Source organism: Urocampus carinirostris, chromosome 4 (genome assembly GCF_059441175.1).
Source record: "Urocampus carinirostris isolate Australia breed hairy pipefish chromosome 4, RoL_Ucar_1.0, whole genome shotgun sequence".
Classification (NCBI taxonomy): domain Eukaryota; kingdom Metazoa; phylum Chordata; class Actinopteri; order Syngnathiformes; family Syngnathidae; genus Urocampus; species Urocampus carinirostris.
In genome coordinates this window covers 16,641,110-16,666,951 of record NC_142352.1, presented here as the reverse complement: position 1 = coordinate 16,666,951, position 25,842 = coordinate 16,641,110, and the positions used below count along the sequence as shown (strand labels likewise).

At 38.5% G+C, this 25,842-nt stretch overlaps 1 protein-coding gene across 5 annotated transcripts in view; it reads left to right on the top strand.

Moving 5' to 3' along the window:
• Positions 1–23,629, top strand: part of pcdh9 (protocadherin 9) — a 316,377-nt gene extending 292,748 nt beyond the window's left edge. For all 5 annotated transcript variants that reach the window (XM_088333773.1, XM_088333771.1, XM_088333772.1 and 2 more), the window contains one exon: positions 18,144–23,629. In XM_088333773.1, the coding sequence (XP_088189899.1) occupies positions 18,144–18,499 (356 nt within the window). In that variant the 3' untranslated portion in view covers positions 18,500–23,629. The remainder of the gene's footprint in view (positions 1–18,143) is intronic.
• Positions 23,630–25,842: the final 2,213 nt, after the last annotated feature.

Sequence of the window (25,842 nt, the reverse complement as noted above, 5' to 3'; positions counted from 1 at the left end):
AACATTTTGGATTCACTGGCCGCATTGGGCTTGAAAATGTGGCCAAGGGGCCCTCATACCTGTCAACATGTACATTTTTGCCGTACAAAGTACGTTTAATATGCATTTTAAGACGTGCACGACATACAAGAAAATCTGTACGGAAAAAAATTGTCAATTATGGGTACCATCCGGTATTCCCCGACGTCTGCTGCCTCGGATTTCCTGTGGTAGTTATGTAGTGAAAGGAAGTCCGTCTATTTTTAGAGAACCAGCTTTTTCGGCTCAACTCATTAAAGAGAGCCAGCTCTCAATCGGCTCATTTGCTTTGATGCATTATATTACATATTATTATGTTGTATAAAGAAATTAAGAAAAAAAGGACGTATAAAAGGAGAAAATTAAGAAAGACAGGCTTGTGGTTATCCCTTTAATCAGTATATTACCAAGAATAATTAAATGCAGGAAATAAATTAATGATTTGAATAAGAAAATGTATTATTCTACTTAATTATATTTGCATGTATATTTTCCTTCTACGGTGAACGTCCAAGCTACTTAATTTTTGAACCTTTTTTATGATAAACCTCCTTCATGTGGAGCAACTCAGTATCTCACAACAAAATGTTAATTAACAATATGATATAACGAAACACATGTACGATATAACATGTTAAACTACATAGATAAACACGTTTGAAAAATAAATATGGTGTAAGATTATTTTGTATTTTGTAAAGGAAAATACAACATTTTTTAAGGGCATGGAGCCTTGGATGTTTCATTATGGTACATGGTGGATTGTTACGTTCGGGAAGTGTATAAAAGAGGACGCCATCGTTCCATCCATTCCAAAGCGAGCCACCTAAAACAAAAGCTTGAAGTCATGTTTGTGCTGGGCTTATTTGCTCTACGTTAAGGAATCCCTACCTCACGATGTTTTCATGTTACATTGTAGAGGACAATGTTGTTTTTGGCGCTTTGTTACGCCATAATCCCTAGCATATGACATTAAATTAGTTTGCATGCCCAGAAATGTACACAATTCAAACAGCAGTTATAGTCCGGGTGACTGCTCAATTTGGCTCTTTAAGATACCTGTCTGCTATTGGCTATTGGGGCGGCAGTAGCTCAGGAGGTAGAGCGATCGTTTTAGGATTAAGGGATCCCAGTTCGAATCCCGGCTTGTCCGTGTTACATGCCGAAGTGTCCTTGGGTAAGACATTGAACCCCCAATTACCCCCAATAAGCACGTTAGCGCCTTACATGGCTGCACAGATCACGGCCGCTATTGGGAAATGTGAAGCACAATGTAAAGCGCTTTGGGAAGTCATTGACTTGAAAAGCGCTATATAAATGCAGATCATTTCATTTCATTTCATTTCATTTCATTTCATTTCATGTCAGAAATATGCTGGTCTGCTATTTGTTTGTATCAGGGCATCATATATATCCCGAATTAGTGACGGGCAAACTACTTCCTACTATGCATTTTTCTTCATTTAGTTTAGAATGTTGTGTGCTTTGTAAGCACTTCACACTTCTGGGACACAATGGTGTATTTTTTTTAATTGTATTTGCATTTGTTTTCTGTCCCGATACTTCCGTTGATGCTAAAGGGAAAAGCAAAAACATGAAAACAACCGAAACAAAGTTGGTGATTATTAAAAAACACGAAGGAACATGCATTGTTACCCTTGCTATTGTTTTGTTTTCTGTAACTAAACATATGGATTCAATTAAAGCAAGGCCTCTTCTAAGATTGGCAGCCCATGCAATGTTTTAAATCTGTTTTGATCCGCATCTACTCGCTACTCCACTCCACCAGCTCAAGACACATCACCAAATGTTATAAACCTTCCCATGTCCTTGCAGGCATATTTAGTCATTATGCTGTTTAATCATTTTCATACCCATATTACATAAACGTAGCACATTCTGTCTCCATTTTGTTTTTTTCCAATTTATTTTTCCCAGCTATGTACAGACTACCATACCTTAAACTTTATTTTTAAGAATAGATCAATAATATTTTAAGGAATGGTACATGTGAATTTCCCTTCGGGGATGAACAAAGTATCTATCTATCTATCTATCTATCTATCTATCTATCTATCTATCTATCTATCTATCTATCTATCTATCTATCTATCTATCTATCTATCTATCTATCTATCTATCTATCTATCTATCTATCTATCTATCTATCTATCTATCTATCTATGTTTTGTAGTAGCATTTACATCAACGGTGGACAATGTCACTTAAAAACTAAAAATAAACGGCTGTTCCTGCAAGTGTCCAGCAGATGGTACTAATACACAGTAAATACAAACGAGAATTGCTTGATTTTTCTTATTTCGATCTTTGTAGTATTCATAGAAAATGTGTCTTTCATACATTTCAATGGACTGGTGTAGTAAATCGCAGTATTGGGCATGGCTGGAATTGCCCTATGTTACATCAATTTCACTTTGCAATCCCTAATTTAAAATAGATTGATTTTGTATCCCGGGGTTGTACTATACGTGGGTGAAAATAGTTATGCATGTATATCCTAGCAAGCAATGATGGCAGTACTTCCTGGTTCCAAGTTTGCAAAAACAAACAATCACAGCTATTTCAGTCGCATCCTGCCTACTAGCATAACATACCCTTAATTTTCAAGCACTGAGCACCTCGGTATCAATTTAATTGAGTGCACTTTTAATAGACATTTGAGTTGAGTCCCTTCCCTCAGGTCATTAGGAATAAACATATATGTGTGCGCAGCGTCTGAGAAATGACAATTATTGAGACCTGCCTCCAAATTGCAATTACTCGTCTCTCAGGGGGCACGGAGAAGGTTTCCTTTTATTAGGGAATTCCTTCGGGCTGCAGGTAATGATCAACACGCAATGTCTGTTGCTACTTGACTCTTCAAACCAATAACTGCTTTTCTCATTTGCCGGTCTTATTTCTATCAAGCTCCTATTATAACGGTCAAAAACAGGCTATGGAGTCACGGATCCCTGCATTTGCCTTCCTTTGGTTTATGTTGCTCTCTACTCAGTGTTGTTCATTTAATAGCGCCTCCTAGTTGTGTCAAATTACCTCATTTGTTTAAATAAAACATTATTTAATCGGATTATAAGCAAAAACACATGTTGTCAGGTTCAAAACGATTTCCAAATGAAATGAGATACTTTTGTGTGACCGTTTCATGGATTTCTGAGTGGGCGATAGAATAAAACACGTGCACGTAAGCGCATTCTGATTGGTTTGGACAGGAATCACATATTTACATGCAGTGTATAATGTTGGTCGCTAGATGTTGTGCAAGTATAATCAATGATACATCACAGCAGTTTATTAAAAATAGAGTTAAGTCTTTGGAAAATTACTGGTAGCCTCCAAATTGTACAGACAAAGTTTCTTTGGCTTAGGAATCTCATGCTCCTGTCTTTGGGTTGTATCGGTTAGCCGAAAGGAGTTCTGTGCACCTGTTAGGTAACGATTGGGGAGCCCACCAGTGGCCTCCAGGCTGTAGAGAGAAAGTTCCTTTGGCTTGGGAAACCTACTCTCCTGAGCCTGAAGGCTTTTGCAATCGTAAATCCACACACTTATTGAGCACTATAGAAATATAAACGTAAAAGTATATGTTGGATAGAAAATAGTATAAAAGGTACATTTAAACCATAATTTTCGTTACACATGTACTATTTCATAAACATCTCATCTCATCTCATCTCATTAGCCGTACCGCTTATCCTCATTAAGGTCGCGGGGGGGCTGGAGCCCATCCCAGCCATCTCCGGGCAGTGGGCAGGGGACACCCTGAACTGGTTGCCAGCCAATCGCAGGACACACACGGACAGACAACTTACTCGCTCATTCACACCTAGGTACAATTTGGACCGGCCAATTTACCTCAAATGCATGTTTTTGGAATGTGGGAGGAAACCGGAGTGCCCGGAGGAAACCCACGCAAGCACGGGGAGAACATACAAACTCCGCACAGGAAGTCTGGAGCTGGATTTGAACCCACGACAGGTTCCCATGACATGAACTGTGCCGCACAAGCGCTAACCACTGCGCCGCCGTGCTGCATTATTTCATAAACATAATAGTTATTAACAAAAGAGGACATGCTTGCCATCTTGCTCCAACAGAAGCCCGATTGACCAGTTTGCAAAACTGCCTAGACCCGGTGCTGCATTTAGCACTTAACATCCACTTACATTGCAAAGCTAAGCCCTGTAAGTCATTGAGTCACGTGATTCAGGTATCTTCAACCCTTGTTTTTTCACCGTAACTTTCTCTAGCCACCATGTTAGCCACTTGGATGTAGACTATGGCTTGCTGCTAGCCACTATTGTTTTTGTTGACTGCTCTTACTTCCTGCTGCTGGCTAGAATTCATCCTTTCTTTTACAATTAATATGGAAGTAGGCTTCTGAATTTGGCCTATTTGTATCCTTTGGGTTTCCGTAGTGCTTATTCCTTAAATACATATACTTCCATTCTAAGCTACAACAACCTCTAGTGGTGAATTATTGCACACTGCCCCTTCGGCGGCGCCCTCTGTTGGCTGCGGCTGCATCGGCTCGCTACAACGGGTCAGGTGTAATCGACATTTCGTTCTGTGTACATTGTTACACAGAATGACAATACAAGGAAATTATTATTATTATTATTATTGTTACCCATTTCTTTTTGAATTTAACATTGCAGTTTATAGCGACACCTCTTAATCAGTAAAATGTTGGGTGTATTTATAAAAAGAATGCATCAATGTCTAATAAGTTACATGCTTCTTCTTCTGTATGTATATGTATGTGTGTACTCTTATTAGAAGTTACTTAAAATGTGAGGCTCATTTTGATTTGCATTTATTTTTTTCCTAAATGATGGTTTCAAAACAAGGTGCAAGCAGAGTTTGTTTGTAAAAATGTCAAACAATACTGCAAATGAAAGGGTTCCGATCTATTTCCCTTCTGCGCATTGCGTGTGTGTGGGTGAGAGGGGAGCGTGCTGTGTGTTATGTGCCCACTTCTCCCACTCTCTCAGTCAAATTGCTCCGGGTACTTGGCGGGTGTTTTCTGATGTTTATAGTTTGTTCTGTGGGTTTTCATCATAAAGTGTCTCAATAGTAGATTGCATTGTATTTATTTATTCAGCCAGTACAAACCATAAACATGATATATACAGGAATTCGTTTGACACGCGAACCTCTCGACGTGACGCGTCGTCTTCGATCGCCGCCAGGTTTTTATAGACCCAACTGCTGTATTGGGAGTCATTAGGTGAGCAAACCCCCCAATTCCAACCCTTAATGCCAAGCGCCAAGCAGGGAGGCAATAAGTACCAATGTTGTAAGTGCTAGGTATGACTCGGCCGAGGCTTGAACCAGTGACCTCCCAGTCTCGGAGCGGGCGCCCTACCATCTAGGCTACCGAGCTGGTAAACACACATTGTTTAATGAACTTCCATATGAATGATTTCTTAGTAATGTACAGTCAAACAGAAACTGTTGGTGTGACACCCTAACTATACATTTTATTCTATGCCCTATATACTGGACCGAACCAAAAATTGGCAGTCGCCATCCTTTAAAACTTCAATTGACTATTACTAACATTTTTTTTTCTGCCATTCTGGAACACAAAGAGACAACATGACGATAACTAGCAGCAACTAAAGCTTTCTTTTCCACAGTTTTCTGACCAGCGCAAGTATTGTTTTGCCTCTAGGTGAAGCCACCCCGCGAGATGTATCATTAAGTTTACAAACACATGAAAGGGTCTATATAACATAGACATAATGTGAATGCATAAACATACTTCACACTGATCTGAACAATTATTGCAAAATAGCTCCTGAAAATATCACACGGCCTCACTGTAAAATTCCAAATCCGATCTGTGATCTCTGAAAATCGGCTATCTCAGGTTGCGGAATCGGATCGCGGCCACAAGCCGGCAAGGCAAAGCGCGTCCTCGGGAGAATACGAGTCGGCTTGATGGATCCTTTCTAGATATCCCTTTGAGGCCTGGAAGACGTTATTCTTCTGAGCACACATAAAAAGAAAGCGCAACCGACATAGAAAAGGAAAAAAATATCACTTGAAAATGGATGTGAAAGATGATCACAGATATATATATATATATATATATATATATATATATATATATATATATATATATATATATATATATATATATATATATATATATATATATATATATATATATATATATATATATATATATATATATATATATGTATGTATAAAAGCAGTGAGGACATTGCAAGGGGATGACACACAAACAAAAGTGAGTTTAAAATAAAACAGAATACAAAGCTCGTTGTTAACCGGGCGACATTTACATTTTCCAAACGATGAAATCAAATTAAAATGCAAATAATAAAGAATATGAAATATACCTTTATTATAGTTAGGGGTGTTCTGAATAAATCCTGCATCTGAAGACCGATACCAATTTGTATTTTCATTATATCATTATCATTATATCTAGGAGGGGAAAAACAAAACACATGCAAAATTCAATTATTTGTATGTGTATATTTATTTTTGTTTACAATTACAATGAAAGGATACAGCTTTGGTAAACTGTTCCCAATATGTGTTGTAAGGACTTTAGCTTGACTTCATTAATCAATGGGTTCATATTTACTTTGTATGCCAACATTAAGAAAGCCAAGATATTTTTATCAGTATCATAAGACTGATCTAAAGATAATGCATATGGTTATGGGTGTGTTTATTATGTTAAAAAACATCACTTATAACCATTAAGCAAGTGTTCCGATATCTAATGTCACACGTGCCTTGGTTAATAATACATTTTCCCATGTTCTTCTTTGTCATTCCAATAATTACTCTTATAAAATATTGTTATGATCACCATAACACTAAAATATTGACGTATCAGCAAGTGCATAGCATGTTATGTACGTGTCAAGGAACTATTTATCAAGTCTCTCCAGTGCCTTGCACCTAATAAGGAGAGGTATAGCAGAAACACAACCAATTTGTGCTACTATCTCATCTCATCTCATTAGCTGTACCGCGTATCCTCATTAGGGTCGCGGGGGGGCTGGAGCCCATCCCAGCCATCTCCGGGCAGTGGGCAGGGGACACCCTGAACTGGTTGCTAGCCAATCGCAGGGCACACGGGGACAGACAACTAGCTCGCTCATTCACACCTAGGGACAATTTGGACCGACCAATTCACCACGAAATGCAAGTTTTTGGAATGTGGGAGGAAACCAGAGTGCCCGGAGGAAACCCACGCAAGCATGGGGAGAACATACAAACTCTGCACAGGAAGTCTGGAGCTGGATTTGAACCTACGCAGGAGGTTTCCATGACATGAACTGTGCCGCACATGCGCTAACCACCGCGCCGCCGTGTTGCCCTTTGTGTTACTATTTCTATATTAAATAGAAACATATTGTAATGAGTAACAACAATGCTTTGAATCTTTCTAACAAGTAGTGTCTACTGATTATAGGTGTGTTTTTTTTGTGAAAAAAACATTAATCAGAAATATTTGCCCCTGCACCAAAAACAAAAGGTCTGCTGTGTTCTATTTCCTTTACATTTGAGGACAAAACGAGTCTTGGCCTTCTCTGTTTTTTTTTTCCTTGTGCAACAACCAATTCTTTAATATTTAGTCTCTGGTTTTGAATCTTTCTTGGATAACAAACTCACACCCGGTTTTAAAATGCACAACGTATCGAGTCACATTTTCAGCAAGCTTATGCGGCAGAGGGGGTGGGGGGCGTTCCACTCCACTAAACCTTTGCTACTCATTATGCACTCTGAATTTAGTAATTGAATTTGCCGTCATTGCAAGCTGTTTACTGAACCTGTATTTTATATGCTCACAGCTTGTAACAAGTAATATTACGTATGCATACATATACAACACACTGTATGGCATTTTACCCAACTTGCAATAAAATGTTAACATTCAACAGTATTCCGGTCAAGTTGGAGTCATCCGGGACACCGGTTTGTTGCTCACTCCGAAAAGAAAAAATGCAACAAAGAAAAAAAAAGGTTTGTTTTGACTGTTTATTCGGGAAACAAGATATTATATAGCAAGTCCGAGCAATTATTTAGCAGTTTGTGGTATTTCCAGGAGGGATCAGTAAACGGGTGATGATAAACAAAAACACGAGTCCAGAATTTTATAAGACTCAGGGAAGATATAAGCGGGCATTTTTCAGGCAATGCAGTTCATTTGTAAGAAAAATGTATTTTTGGGCTATAAGGTCTACCTGTTTATAAGCCTTACCCTTATCTATATCTATCCATCCATTATCTGCACCGCTTATCCTCAGCAGGGTCGCGGGGGTACCGGAGCACATCCCAGCTTTGTTTGGGCAGTGGGCAGGGGACACACACACACACACATATATATATATATATATATATATATATATATATATTCTCCCCGTGCTTGCGTGGTTTCCTCCCACATTCCAAAAACATACATTTCAGGTGAATTGGCCGGTCCAAACTGTCCCTAGGTGTGAATGAGCGAGTGAGTTGTCTGTCCCCGTGTGCCCTGCGATTGGCTGGCAACCAGTTCTGGGTGTCCCCTGCCCACTGCCCAATGATGGCTGGGATGGGCTCCAGCACCCCCGCGACCCTACTGAGGATAAGCGGTACGGCTAATGAGATGAGATGAGATGATATATATATATATATATATATATATATATATATATATATATATATATATATATATAAATGAAAGGTTGTGCATATACATATCCAATTTTATGTTGCCAAGAAAAAATCTAAACTTTTTTTACAGAAGGAATAATAAATCATGAAAAACATGAAAATATGTATTTGACACCAAGTGAGTTACGTATATGTTTTTTAATCGGAGTTAAGAAAAACTTAAATTGGGACCAATTAGATGAGATTAAAGATAACAGTTTGTTATGCTCATTTAAATAAGTCTTTTTATGGTTTAATTGAGAATTAAAGTTGAAAATAAACACAAATTAATTCAATGAGTTGTTTCTATTACCATCAAAGCCAATGCTAAAAGTTGAGCTTGTCCTGTGTAACTTCTGGCATACGGTTTTATTCCATTTCGGGCTGAAAAAGTCCATTTGCCAGAAAAAGCGGCTTCTGGATTTTTTTTTTTTTCTACACTGTTCTCTGATGATACTGTTAGCATTTCCTAGCCAATCATAGTCTGTGAAACTGTTGTTCTTTCATTATGTCTTATTTAGGCCATGGTAAATCTGATTAACCTAACCAACAGCTTTATCGACACCTATTTTGTGCCTCAGCGCCTACAGAAACTATTTTTTATGCCTCCAAGTAGATTTCTCACCCTGGCAACAAGCAGTGGCTGAAGGGTGAATGCTTTAAAGCTTAAATATGAAAGCACGCATCTGGAAGCAGCACAACCACGGTGAAAGTAATCAAAATAAGCTGACAGACAATTTGGAATCAATTAATTAGTATTGAACGGATTTAGATATTTTTAGGCCAGCAAAGAAGTACTTGCAGGCCCTAATGGGCCGCCAATGACACATAAATACATACATACTCACACACAGGCAGAAACAATCTGAATACGAATTACTTTATTAAGCAGTAAAAAAAAAAATAGTCTCAAACCCCGGCTCCTATTTAAACATAGCAATTTTCTACACATACGAAGCTAACAGACAATTTGGAATTATTTAGATAGATAGATACATAGATACTTTATTCATCCCCATAGGGAAATTCACACTTCCAGCAGTCTCCTTTGTTGTTTATTAACAGATAAACAGGATGGCCTCGGGGTCCTTTGTTGTAGTTTAGCCACAGTGGAGTGGATGACATCACACGCTAGGCCACAAGTTTGACGTCTCTGCAGCAGATGGAAATCTTTGTGCCCAGGGTTACACTACCTCGTGTTGGCGAGTCCACCTAATAATAGGTATTCACATTATTCAGATATTTTTTTAGGCCAGCGAAGACGTCCTTGCAGGCCCAAATGGGCCACCATTGACATAGATACGTATATATAGATACATATATATATATATATACAAACACACAGGTAGAAACAATATTAATACAAATTATATTATTTAGCGGTAAAACAAACAAAAAAAACAAACGGTCACAAAACCCGTGTCCTATTTAGCCATTGCAGTTTTCTTCCTAGCAGTTATTTTAACAACAGCTGGAAGCAGCAATCTGCCACTCAAACAGCGCACCGTTCATTTCCAAATAGCAACATCTGGGCACGCTTCACGGCGTGGAAAAATAAACAAGCCCTATGGACACCAGCAAAACCCCCTCCTCAACCCTCATTGTTGCCGCACGCCTAGCGAATCAGTACTGATAGAGTGCATCCAATTAATTAGCCAAACACTATCTCATTAGCAATCGCCAACGGACAAAAAAAAGAAGAATCTTCAAAACAACCTTCTCTCCTCTTGTATAACCTCTGTGCTGTTGAGTGGGAGGGCCATGGGAGAATAGCGCTAGTAGCTAGTCGCGGCTTAAAACCGCAGCATCGCTCTCGGCTAACGTTTATTCGACTGCTCAATTCATCAGAGCGACCTCGCAACTTTGCGCGCTTGGGAAACCGAATTAGTTTTCTTTGTTTTTATGCCGTCCATCTGCGTGGACAGCTGTAGCGCTACCGCGGCGCTGTAAGCGAAAGTCAGTGTCTTCTGACACACTTTGGAATAACATGCCTTGCCCGACACCTGTGCCTCAGTGTTATTTAAAGCACTCTGCATTTTTTTCCGTTATGGACTATTTCAATATACCCCCAGGATACAACATTTATCAATTTGGAGGTGGTTGTCGTTGAGTAAAATTGCTCTATGGTGGGCAACAGTGGTCTTTCTAAGCTGCGCGCGTGCGCATTTGCGCACTGCTCGCACATTCTCAGCGCACAAGAAAATCTAGCCAGCGCACAAAAATGAAAGCTCAAAATTACTAATTAAGAGGCAACTTAAGTCAAAGTTACAGTGCATGAAGGTAAAAATACACGGGTTACCCTGACGTTGTTTCTTAAATGCGGTATTTTGAAGTCAATGTCGAACGAAGTTGAAAAGTAAAGTCAGGAGAGTTTGTCAAGAACCGGCTTCTTCGGCTCAGCTCACTAAAAGGAACCGGCTCTTTCGGGTCCTGAACCGTTTGAAGATCATGAATTGCAGCCACAAAAGTGTAGTTCACATTTTGGTGGACAAAACGGCAAGACAGATAAAAAGACACTCTGCTGGCCCCCCATTTGCAACAATATATCAGGGTGCAGTTCACATGCACAATACAGGTAAAAAGAGTGTCCAGTACCGGCAAAATAAATTGTGACATGCCAGCCCCTGCTTGTAGCTATATGTGATCAGGGATTGTAGTACAAACCAGGAAGTAGTGTTCATTTTTTTTATCACTAGAGATGATACCATTTAGTTTCAACTACCGCTAATTAAACGTGCATTTTTTTCTTCCTTCCTTCCTTCCTTCCTTCCTTCCTTCCTTCCTTCCTTCCTTCCTTCCTTCCTTCCTTCCTTCCTCCTTCATTCTTGGGTGTCCTCCTCCATTAAAATATACTTTTCATAGAACCTTGTGTACTGCATTATTTGCACTCAATGAATGATTAAGTCAGTGCTTCTCAATTTTTCGAAAAATAAATCTCACACCCCACAAGTAAAGAAGTTTCGCAAAACTTTTTTTGTCTTAGCTTTAGAGGATCATTAGAAAACGAATGCTTGTCTCTTCACCCTTCTCTCTCTGCCTGCCTTCTCGTCTGTGTAAAATATTAAATTAGAGAGCATCACTGCTCCCCTAGGAGGTGCAATTGCATCTAAGTCTGGGAAAAAAAAATCCTTAATGTCAAACGCGATTTCACCCTCTTTGGAGAACCCCTTTATTTGAGAACCACTGAATTAAGTGAATACATAAATGAATAGTTCCCACCCCATTGACTGCTAATGTTGTTAAATTTAATGTCAGACAAGTAAGCTAGCAAATTGAATTCTGAGATACATTGGGAAGTCTAGTGCTGCAAGATTTTGGAGGGAAAAACTAGCAATTTTTATGACCTGTATTACAATATCGATATGATTTTCGGTTTTGGAAGAAAAGTGAATTTCTATGTTTGTTTCGTTTTTGAGAAGAACCTTAACATAGTGAAACGCAAACTTACCTCAAGATGATGATCTTAGAGACTTAGAATCTACAACTGTAACAAAATACAACTAGATCTACAAATGAAAACATAATTCCAGTTGAATAAATGGTCTTTATTGTCATTATACAAAAGTACATTGAAATTGGAGAGCTACTCCTTTCAGTGTAAGATAGCAATTTAGAGAGAGGCTGGCTAGCTATATAGGTACTCGGAACTTCTGCTAGGTCTTTATGATGATTAAAATACAAAAGTCAAGAGAAGTAGCTCCAAGTCATTCCTTTCTTGGGTAATGGATCTGGCCTTGGTGACTAGCCACGTTGGGCAGCGGTGGCTTAAGAGTTATTAGCCTGGCTGTTCGCTTTCCCGTCCGCCACCGTTCTCAGCCAATTCCCGGACGTGATTAAAATCCAGGCAGCACCGGTTGGTGATGAGCTTTTCTTTGCGCTTTTCTTACTTTACTCGGAGTCCGATTTAATTGATGAATTCATTTTCAATGTAACAAGCAGCTAAAGGTAAAAGCTGTCCCGTTTGTTTCATTGACCAGTTGTGCGCCCGGCTGTTTGATTGATAGCAGTAGCTCAGGAGGTAGAGCGCTCGTCTTGGGATCAAGGGATCCCAGTTCGAATCCCGGCTTGTCCGTGTTACATGTCGAAGTGTCCTTGGGAAGACACTGAACCCCTAATACCCCCAATAAGCAGGTTAGCGTCTTACATGGCTACAATACAAGGCCGCTATTGGGAAATGTGAAGCACACTGTAAATCGCTTTGGGAAGTCATTGACTTGAAAAGCGCTATATAAATGCAGATGATAGCTAACACCAGCCTATCAAAGTCGTGCACACACATCTCTCAAATGTCATTGGTTGGTGCCATTACACTTTGCTTCTGTTTGACGGGCGCTGTTTAACCAGCAAATATTACAATTCTTCTTGGCCAAAGACTCCATCACTCAAAAACCCATCTGGAACTATGAATCCATGAAAAAACACGCACCATGTCACATCCCGATATTGATGAGATATCGGTTGATCGTGCAGCCTTAGTGAAAACCATTACACAAGATGGAATAATGTTCGATTTAATCTGTTGAGGTTCTATGTTAATAAAACAAATTAATAGATGAACACAAGAATTGTCATTTGGAATCATTTATATTAGGGTACTTTGTTCTGTATTTTCAATTTCTCTGAATTGTTTATTTTATGTATCAAGCAAGATATGAAATGTCATGCAAATCAAAACAGTTTTGCATTTTGAGTTCCTTTTTTTTCAAATCATCATACATAGTGCTTAAAACATGTCCAGTGTTTGAAAATAATTTGCTAAACCGGTCTGTTAACAGTAGGGTGGTCCTTATTTTTCGACTTTTAAAATTTCATGCTCTGACCCCTTGAATATGTTCCAATATATACAAAACATAATTAGGCAAAGTTTCATCAAAATCAAAGGATATTTAGAGGTCGCTCAAGGCCTCTGAAATTTTGGTATGAAAAATAAGGATTTTTCGCACATTATATCAGACCTAGTGTACAAAGTTACTTGTAACTTTTCTTGTGTTACAATTATAAGCAATGGACTGAAATTGGATGTTCTAAAACGCCGTACACATAGGGTTAAGATTTCCGTTTTTTCTGGAAAATGCCAAAATTTTACCATTTTGGGAAATTTCAAAGTCGTTGAGCTACCTCTAAATATTATCCAAATTGTTCAAAATTGCACACAGTGTGTTTTTATCGATATAAGAACATATGCGGGGGGTCAGAGCCCAATATTTCAAAAAAAAAAATTTCGACCCCCATTAAGGACCACCCTAGTTAACAGATATAAAATGAAATACAGTGTCGGGGATTATTATTCCACTGAAGCATTTTACAGCTGTTCGCTTGCTTTTTACTTTAAAGCATTCCTCCGCAGTTTCACTTCATTTACACAGTCAAGTTCTATTTATAGTTGTTAGGAAATAAATTGTATCCGTTTTAGAAAAGATCGACGGATAAAATGTGATTATAGAGGTCAGACAAATCGTGTTAAGCCCAAGTCAATGCAATATTCCGGAGCTGCGAGGTAATCAAAGACAATCAAGCGTGCGGTAAGACTGGGACCGATTCTTAAGGAAGGTCGCTTGCAAGAATCAACAAAAGGAGTAGTTTTTTTTTTTTTTTTGGTCGGCACAAAGGTAAGCATTGATCGCCTCAACTTCAAACAGCAAGGCCGTGCCAGAATAAATTGATGAATAGATGAAATCTTTTATCTTGTCAAGTGTCTCTTTACTTGAATACTTTGTAAAATTGTTTAGCAGAAGAGGTATTAGGCAAATTTATTCAGAATATCACGAGCTGTTTCTTGGAGAATGATTCATGTTAAAATAGTTCAGAAAGACAGTTGGAATAGAAAATACTGACTGTTTTTTTCTATGCAGGCAAAAGTTCGATTTGGGGATATATTTAAATGGATCGTTTAAATCATGAAATGACATGAATACATTTATTTAGTCAAGTAAGCCTCGTTTGGTGAGTTAGAGTGCGTTAGTTGAGTAAATCGGACCTTTACTACAAAGATCGTGATTCCAATTAATGTTAGCTGTGATTGTATCGTATAAATCTGTAGAACAAAGATGAATAACATCGTATGAATCATACGTGTACTCTAATGTTTAAGATTCCTAGCCACCACCTAGGGGCTTTTCTGTAAAAACTGTACTACAAAGATTAAGCTTCCCTGCCACTAAATTGGGGTTCTATTGTGAAAATTGAAACTGTACTACAAAGATCAAAATTCCTTGCCATGAAGTAGAGCGTTTGTTGTATAACTATTACCTGTAGAACAAAGATCACGATTATCGTATAAATTGTACCTGGACTCTAATGATTGGGATTCCTTGCCACTACCTAGGGTCTCTACTGTAAAAACTGTTTTTCATGTTTTTCCCTGTTAGAGCTGGATGGTGTTGAACCATTATGTTCACTGTCTTTTTACTTTTGTGTTTTGTTCCATTTTAACTCGTTTTCCACCAAGCTCTGTGTCTTCTTATTTCATGTTTTGCCAATTTAGATTGTGTTAATTTTCTAACTTTAGGTAGTACTGTTCCATAATCGACCCTATGCTTTGATGGCTTCGAATGCTAAAGATCCCCGTAAACATTATTCTGTTTCTTTGGACTATCTGATAGCCCTTCCTTTTCTTAATTAATTATTTTATTGTCAACTCATGTTTATTTTTATAGCCCTTAATCATTTTCTAAGGTAGTATTTTTGTGTCTTCAAGTATGGTAACCGCTTCTCCGGTGACTACAGAACCTGACTGACCAGAATATAAACCTTGGCACTGATCACTGATTTTTCAAATGGAATTTCCTCTCAAACATGTCACTCTAGAACAGGGGTGTCAAAGTATTTGAACTCGGGGGGCACACGATAGAACAAACATTCTGTCGGGGGCCGGACTAGTAGATTAAAAAGAAAGAAAAAGAGAGATAAAGAAATAAGAGAAAGAGGGAGGGAAAAGGAGAGAGGAGAGAGCGTGAGAAACAAAAGAGATAAAAAGTCGTGAGAGAGGGGGGAAAAGAAAGAGCGCGGAAGAAATTTCACGATGCATTCAAGTACAGATGAATGTTTTGTCCGCGCTCGATATTTTTAATTTTTTTTTCAACAATATTGCTTTCCAACAGCTGACCGAAAATCTTCCTAGACGTCAGTTTAACTACTATACCTGCAAGGGGTGGGCAGATCAGTCCAAATACCAATACCAGTGTTTTTCAATCTTTTTTGAGCCAACCCACATTTATTTCATTGAAAAAAATTCCGGGGTATGCCACCGGTTCTGCTTCTATATGAAGATGCATTTCTTTTTGCTCTCATCCAGCACCCCCGGCCACTACCTGTATGCATGTTCCTGTGACTGACAGGCACACTGCTTACCTGGCCTGCTGCTGTGTCTTATCTGCCAGGTTGAAGAGAGGGCCTTGACCTTTGCTCTGCAACAGTTATTGTAGTAGAAGTAGAAAAATCTGTATACTGTCAAAACATTTAATATTGTATTGTTTTCAATTATCTGACTATGTTCAGAATATTAAGGAATGGAGGGCATAGTTGACACGTTGATATTGTTATATTTGTATTTTTGTATTAGTGCTTTTTTGGACTCTCTTGGCTTTTGTTCTGAAAAGTTTTATGTATGTTCTATACTACTAAAGTTTGAATAGCAGTTATTTAATCAATACATAAAACATTTTTAGTTCCTTAAATGCTTGTGCTGTGTTTATAGTTAACACTAACTCAAGTGGGAAGGTTCAATTATTGAATGATCATGGCATTAACAAGCAGTATCGGATCATCATCGATCGATAATACCATTAATTTACTTGGATCGGATCGATACTAAAATTCCCAGTATCACCCACCCCTAACAACTGTCATTTATGAATTGTCATGTTTATAATCCCTTGAAGAACATTATTTTCCTGTCACAAAAGTAATTGAATATCGTATTTTAAAATCAATACACACAACAACGCAGTAAATGATCATAGCTGGCGCGGTTGTAGTAACAATTTGATCCCGTGTCGTTCATCCTCGGGTTAAATTGCGAGAAACGCTAAAAAACATCATAATTACGCCAGTGCACATCATGCTCGACACTGAACGTTATGTACTCACTTCTTCCAATTCCATCCTTCTTCTCTAATAGCTCCCCTGACGTCTCCTCACTTGTCGACCATCTCATTTAAGGAATTCATCTTGCTGTCTCGTGGGCGCCATTGATTATCGCTTCCCGCGCCCGTGCACGCACAACAATGATAATTTGGAGGCTCGCTCGGAATCTTTCGACTGCCAATTACTGCGATGGGGCTGCGTGTTTTCTTACAGTGCAGTCGCCCAACATCATATTTCTTTCTGGGTATTGATTCCCTGCCGTGATTGTGTGAATGTTCTTGTCAAGGTCTCACGATACGTCGGTTTGGATCTTATATGCATGAATGGGCGATACAAACAATCAGTATGATCTTTTCCCATGAGCAGTTTTGTAGGAACTCAATTGAGTGGATTGAAGTTGAACGTAGCACAGATCATGCCAGTAAGATCTAAATTCAAATAGTTGAGTTGGAGACTGAGTTGTATCTCAATAACATATACCTGATCAAAACAAGTGTTCTGACTCTGGATTTGAAATGTAAAGTAAAAAAGAAAAGGAAGGAAAAAGGCTAGAAAGAATATAGGGAGAGAGGACTAAAATAAAAAGGAAGAAATGACCTGCACTATGTACTGTATACTAAAGCTGTGAAGTATAAAGTGAGTCGAAAGGGATTATAGTACTTCTCTAGGGATCCAACTTTGTTAAATCATGTACCATATTTCGTTTTTAGTCAGTGCTATTAGTTGTATGCTAAAAGGAGAGTAATGGTAAAAAAGGAGCCATTAGACCCGCTAAAAATTGCACTCACAGTCACAGCGATATGCGATTGGGGATAATGAATCATGGAGTATTTTTCTGCCTGCAATATACTAGGGCCACAAAATACAAAGCTCTAAGTAGCAACTGTTGGGGGCTGGTGCTTCCTCTTTCACCACAGGGTGGCTATTGGGTTTGGAATCTGGACAAGTGTGTCCAATTACCACACATCTGTCCCTAATCATCCCAAGTCTTCATACAGATATTTTGGACAGAGGGTGTTGTCAGTTCATCAATTTTTTCACCATTCATACCCGCTATTACCTTTTACATCTTTGTTTCTGAGGTTTGGATTTTGTTTTCTGGTATGGATAATTTAGTTGTTCACTGACCATTTGTTTGTTACTTTGTTCATTATTTTGTGATTAAATACTGTTGTTTTATGAGCACCTTGCCTCGCTTCCTGGTTTCTGTATTTGGGTCTACTCAAATTCAAAACAATACTCACTTAGGTATCTAGCTTTCTTAAATAATGTAACTTATTTAGTTTCTCAGTCCAAGCAGAAGTCATCTGTGAGCTAACCTTTTTCTGTTATCTCCTCAGATGGCCCTCTGGGACCACGTGGCCTGATGGAAGCCTCAGAGATGTGCACCCAAGAATGTTTGGTCCTGGGACATTCCGACAACTGCTGGATGCCGCCTGCCTTGACGCCCTACCAGCACAAGTCCACCGTCTCCGGTTTCGGACCTCAACGCGAATGGGGCTCCAAGGACAAGCTCCTCAACGGACACACCTTGACTCGAAGCTGGAAAAAGGATAACGGACAGTCGGAGCATTTCGGGGACAGGAAGCAGTTTGGGAGCGATGAGGGTCACCTCACGGGTGACATTCCTTTGGTGAGTTTGAAGTCCTGCCAAGGGGGGTCCTGCTCGGACGGTTCCAAGGACCAACAGCTTTAGAAAACGGCCACAACTTACTTGACATTTTCTTTGTCGCTTCGGACTCGAGGACGATAAACGGCGTTGAACTGGATTTGAAGATCGAACTTCTCGGATTTCAGTGGATTGAAACGTTATTCTTGATTGATATGCAGAGATGATTTAACAAGACTTGAATATAAATCATTTCAGACTGCTCTCTATATACATAAATATACAAATGTACGTATCGTGGTGGCTTTTGAGGCGTTCTAGACTATATTTCACACAATCAAAACATTCTTAGAAAGCTATGTGGACACTACATTCATTGATTTATTGCGTGTTTGTAAATAAAACGTATTATCCACGGTCATGTATCAGGTATAACCTTTGGAGAGTCGTTTAGATATTAACTGGACTCATACCACGTCTGCCGTTTGATTTATATTATCTCCGTAATACAGTGATCCCTCACTACTTTGCTCTTTACAGGTGAAATCATATTCATTTAAAATAAAAAAAAAGGTTTAACAAAAAAAATCAATCCATGCTGCCTGTGTACTGTATGTACCATCACCGAGCGCTTTTTTTTTAGTTCGGGACAATGAAGCCTCCCACTGTAACCCACCTCAAATGAACTATACTGTTTTGGCCGCGATCCATTGACTTAAGTACACTACTTCTGGTAGTGGATGCAGACAAACATCAGTTTTTGTGGGGTTTTGCTATCAGAAATGTGCCATTGTCGCCCATATAAATGAATCTCACTCTTTTGGCCGCAATCCATTATCTCCAGTCCACTATTGCTGCGAGTGGACCACCAGAGCACATTTTTGTTGGTCCTGTGGGCTTAATTTGCTGTTCTGTCCACCAAAAAGTAAAAAGTGCAATCCACTTGTATATTGCTGTGAGCAAGTACCAGCTAACTTATGACGGGCCCGATGACTCTTTTTCTTTGCCATTATTTCCGCCTGGGGGGGGGCTGGAGCCCATCCCAGCCATCTCCGGGCAGTGGGCAGGGGACACCCTGAACTGGTTGCCAGCCAATCGCAGGGCGATCAACAATTGCATATTGCTGCGAGCAGGGACTGGCATACGTCTCTATTGTCGGGAAGCCTGCTGTTCTACCTCCCTTAAAATTAAATACATCCTTAATGTTTTGATCCATTATCCCCTAATTGACTAATGCTGAGAGTAAAGGTTGACAAAGGGCTTTTTTTTTCTGTTTAGGCCACCAACCCATATTGTTGTAATAAAGGACCAGCAGAAGGCAGTGTGTGCCTCTACTAGCCTGCTCAAAATGAATTGCAGTGTTATGGCCACAATCTAATATGCCTAGTCCACTATTGCTGCGAGCAGAACCTGGCAGAGTAGATATTTTTCGGTTCAAGGCACTGAAGTGTGCCACTGTGACTGTCTCAAATTAACTGAACTGCTCTAATTGCAATCCATTATCCCCGGTCATCAATTGATGCAAGCGAGGGCCAGCAGAATGCATTTTTGTTTGCCCTGGCAATATGAAGATAAATTGTTTAGGGTAAGTTAAGCATAAACAAAAACGGTTCTACTATTCTTTATGGTTGTATAATGATATTATTCACATACATGGTTTGATATCATCGTTCATGGTTCACGGGGCACCACTGTAAACGGTTCCTGGTGTTTTTCTTATATATGTCCCCTCAGATAGTACATATGTTAAAAATAGGTTGATTTCCCCATATTGTGTGGGTTCTGATCCCCCTTAATTGTGATAAACGAGGGATCACTGTATTCCGCTTTGTTCCGTATATGCCACATAATCGTGAATATAAAATCATGCATAACCTTTTTGAAACAAAAAAAAAAGCGTATGAAGGATGTCAGTGCTCAGTATTATACAATCGAAATGCTAAGAAATTAATCTAGAAACTGAAATTGAAAGTGTAACGTCCAATTGGATAGCAATATTTTGTAAATGTTTGATCTTATCACTGTATAGATTTAATTCAGATGTGATTGAACCTGGTACAATCCTAGTATTTGCAATTTGGTGACATGTGTATAGTATATATATCTTATTTCCACTATTATTTTTATCGATGTGCCTTCATAACTTGATTTTTTTTTTTTTTTTAATGTCTGCAACCAGAATCATCCTGTCCTTCAAACGAATGCCTTAAGCATCGATATGAGTTGCCGAAATGAGAGTACTGTATTTTCTGGACTATAAGTCGCCCTCGAGTATATTATGCACCAGTCATAAAATTCGTGATGAAAAGAAAACAAAAAAAATCACACATGGATCGCTCTCAAGTATAAGTCGCACCACACATAAAGTAATAGTGAAAAGAAAAAAATCATAAACGAGCCTTACTGGAGTTTACTTTTAGTCGCACCAGCCATCAAATGCATATGTGTATCCCTTAACCACTGGGGTCGTAAGGGCACAATTTACTGTGGTGTTTCTTGGGTAAGTACAGCCTGGTTGCGCCCATTCTTCTGCAGGCCATACAAAAATAAAACATTTCCATGAATATCTCTGGAATATAAATTGCATGAGACATAAAACAATAGTAAAAAGGACAAATCATTTATATGCTGTAATGGTTTATAAAATGCACAATACAAATAGAAAAATATTTCATTAAACACTCTGCAGTATAAGTCGCCCTAGCCATAGAATGCATAATATATAAGAAACAGCATGTACGAGTTGCACTGGAGTATAAGTCGCACCAGTCATTTCAAGGATAATACGGAAAAACAATACATACATAAATAACCCTGGAGTATAAGTTGCACGAGTCATAAAATATCAATAAAGAAGGAACTAACAGATGAGTTGCACTGGAGTATAAGTTGCACCGGGCATAAAATGCATCATATAGAAATTAAAAAAAAACATACACAAATTGCTCCAGAATATAAGTCTCACCAAGAACAAAATGCATACTGTATTGTCAAAACAAAATGTTGCACTGTGTTAAAAGGTGCAGTCTCCGTAGGTGGATCTATTTCTGTATTTAACACATAAGCAGGGTGCACCGCCCGGTAGGGTCTGGCTGCCTTCTGTTGCTGCGCTGCTGTTGTGCCTGAAACTGAATCCTCATTGCGTGGAGTGTGCTTCTCAGTGCTACAGTGTTGGGGATATGCCTTGTTAAACTCATTATATAGACTACAATCATGATTTTGTTTTAAATCACTGCGATGGATATTCCTCAATACGTAGATTATACTGACTACGATAGTTGGACGCATAGTGCATGGTCATGCTAATGGGAGTCGAATTTATGCACAACATCTTTCACGGCTGCTAAGTTTCGTGATCTTCAGCGTAGCGTATAAATCAACACACAAAAGCGGACGAAAACATGGAAAGCTTTCAATGGTGGGAAAGTGAGGCTTTGGATTAAATTAATATTTTGGGAAACAAACGCTTATCATCCTGCGGTAGCACAATAATTTTACAAATGCTAGGTACGCTATGCTGATAGCTTTCTTGAGTACTTCCGCCAACAATGCATTGTGTGTAACGCATACCTGTCAACCTCCACGGCTCCATCCCCGTACAAACTGTCGTACTTTCCCTTACAAAATACAAAATAATCTTACACCATGTATATATATATTTCTCGGAATGATCCATCATGGGAAATCCCCAGGCGGCAGACGCTTGCTTTGTTTGCAATGAAAAAAAAACGATACCGAGATAGAGGCTACCGCGGCGAACTCGTTTGACTTGATTGATTTGCCATTTCATCATAGTCGGTGTATACCGGATGGTACCCATAATTGACAAATTAACGTTTTTCCTTACAGATTTCCTTGTGCGTCGTACACGTTTTAAAATGCATGATAAATGTACTTTGTACGGCAAAAACGTACTGGGTGACTGGTATGGTAACGTCACGTCATGCGTTAAGCAACCAAAACAAGAGTGGCTTAGGAGTCACAGTACATCGCAAACAACTTAGTTGTAAATGTGAGCGATCTCAGAAAAAAATATCAGATTTCACTCAAATATGTTTTAAGTCTTAGGTGTGACTCGGCCAAAGCTCCAACCTATAACTTTGCAATCTCGGGGCAGACACCCAATCTTACGCCCACCACTTTGCATCACTTTACACTGCACAATTTGAAGAAAAACAGATAATAATATGTGCTTATGGTCTTGAAAATAGCGTACTAAATAAGGAAATACTTATATTAGACGCCCCGGAGTACAAATCACATTTTGGGGGAAACAGATGTCATCAGATCAGTTAAAATTTAAATAATGAAAAAAGTAAAACAAACACATAGCCAACCACAACTGACAAGGTGCTTGGTATGATAAAGCACTGAGAGTTGTTCCGACAACAATAGTGAAATCAATATACAGTAAGACCCAACTGGATACAGTGACTCCACCTTGCGGAATTACAGTAGCATCTGATAATTTAACGTGGAACAATGTTTTTCACCCCTCTTCACATCATTTTCCCAGCTCCACGATGACTACAACAAATTATTTTATATTCCCTCAAACTTTGTGCATACAGTATGACAAGCGATGTCTCTGAATGCATGCCTGCTATTAGTTAATGTCATACAAGATTCTGGTCTGCTTTTGGCTATCGGTTTAATGTGAAGATAACTCGACAAATATTATATCGATGCTAATGAGTTGATATCTCGCATAAGTCACAGTCCTGGCCAAATTATTTAAAAAAAGGTGATTTATAGTCTAGAAAATACGGTAGTATCTACCAGAGGTATTACAATTGTTTTTTTCTTTCAAATATATAAAAGCATGTGCATAGAACGCTCATCCGTACGGTTGTTTTTTTCTTCCACAGCATGGACGGCGAAATACACAACGGAACAGCATGCTTAACAATATATTTCTATTTTTGTTTAGTTTTTGTGCATTGAATATTGGGTTGGTGAAGCACTTTCATGTTTTGGTCACGATATAAAAGTCAAATAGGATGTTGGAGTGAGTTGCTTCTGGCGTTTTTTTGCCACTTGTAAGCTTTGTTTCACATCACCGATATTCAAACAGTTAACCCCTTGTTCATTCTATACAGGTTATACGGCTACTGCAATAAATGTTTTCAATATGGTTGCGCGGAGTTTTGTCTGCTTTCAATGTCTTTCACTTCAAATTTCAATTAAAGTTGAGTTGGGCTTGTGCTTGATCCTTAAGATTGATTGCTTTTCCTGGCATTTGTCATGTCTTACCTTCCTTTAGTCCCACCTCCTGTGGTTTGATTGGCAGCGTAGTCAAGTCAAGTCAAGTTTATTTGTGTAGCCCTTAATCATAAGGAGTCTCAAAGGGCTGCACAAACCACAGATTACTGCAAACTACATACTATAATGACACCATCCCCTGATCTAAAGCCCACATGAGGGCAAGAAAAAAGTCAAAAACCTAAAAAAATCAAGAAACCTTGAAGGGTCCACATATGAGGTAATCCCCCTTCCAGGAGGACCAGGCTGCAATGGATGTTGCAATAAAAATAATAAACAGATATTGTCAACATGAAATATAGGTCATTCAAGCAATTATCTGGGAAAACGGCATTCTGAAAAACTTTTTAATTTCGAATTTCATTTATTTTTAAAATGTTTTATATTCTTAACGTTTCTATACATTTTATTTAAATGTTATTTGTTAAAAGTATTTTATATTATTTATTTATTTTATTGCATATATGGTCTACATGTGTTTGAAGTACAAAATAGTAAGAATATTGTTATGTTGCACGGAGTATATGATAGAAAGTATGATGGGGCAGCACGGCGGCGCAGTGGTTAGCGCATGTGCAGCACAGTTCAGAGGTCATGAGATCGAGCATCCTGTGCGGAATTTACATGTTATCCCCGTGCTTGCGTGGGTTTCCTCCAGGCACTCCGGTTTCCTCCCAAATTAAAAAAAAACATGCATGTCAGGTTAATTGGCCGGTCCAAATTGTCCCGAGGTTTGAATGAGCAAGTGAATGGTTGTCTGTCTCTGTGTGCCCTGCGATTGGCTGGCAACCAGTTCAGGGTGTCCCCCTGCCCAGCACCCCCCGACCCTTATGAGGATAAAGCGGTGCAGATAATGGATGGATGATGCTCTTCAAAAAGGTATTTTTTTTAATTATGATTAAAAACAAATTCTTGCTATTTTAGAATATTAAGTATAAATCTTATAATGATGCGGGATTCAAACAAAATGATAAGCCATATTCCATGTTTTCCAAATATCTAGTTGCATGCCTTTTATAACAAAAGGCTGATTTCATTTAATCATTTTTGGCACCTTTGGGCTGACATAATCATGCCCTGCCGTCTGTGGTTTGATCGACAGCAGGAGTCAGGCTTCCGTAAAACTGCATTCTGAAATCAAATCTTTATATATATATTTTTAGTTTAGGTTTATTTTTGTAAATGTATTCTATTTTCTTTTGATTTTTTATTGTGTTTATTATATAATATTTTAAAAGATATGGACATTCAATTAGAATAAATTATTTGAATCTCTGAAATATAAACTATGGTTAAAAAAATAGATATTTAAAGACTAGCAAAAAAAGGAAAATATAGAATAGAAGAATATATTTCTAAAAATATTTTGACATATTTTCAAAAATGATAGGCCATGTTGCATTTATGCCTCTTATTTACCTTTTTTGCCAAAATATTTTTATCTATCCTTTTTGGCACTTTTGGGCTCCCACATCTCACCAATCGATTCATTTATTATTTTTCTTTAGCTTTAACGTCAAATGAAATGATTTCAAAAGGTTTTTAAGGGGAATTCAAGATTTATATTTCCTTTCAGATAACAATAATCCACACTAATGATTAGATAAACTTAATGGATCGACATTGTTTCTAGTATGTTCCACCTTTTGTCTGAATTGTCTCTTATTTACCATTTTGCTTTCAATTGATAAAGTTTTATTCATCCTTTTTGGCATTTTTGGGCTTCCATATCTCACAAGCCATTCAGTTGGCAAATATATATATATATATATATATATATATATATATATATATATATATATATATATATATCATCTCATCATCAGCTACACCGCTTATCCTCATTAGGGTCGCGGGGGGGCTGGAGCCCATCCCAGCCATCTCCGGGCAGTGGGCAGGAAACCGGAGTGCCCGGAGGAAACCCACGCAAGCACGGGGAGAACATACAAACTCCGCACAGGAAGTCTGGATTTGATCCCACGACAGGTTCCCATGACTTGAACTGTGCCGCACAAGCGCTAACAACTGCGCCGCCGCGCTGCATATATATATATATATATATATATATATATATATATATATATATATATATGTGTGTATTCAACGTATAAACCAATAGAATTTAAAGGTTTTTGAGGTCAATTCAACATTGAATTTGCTCTTTAGAT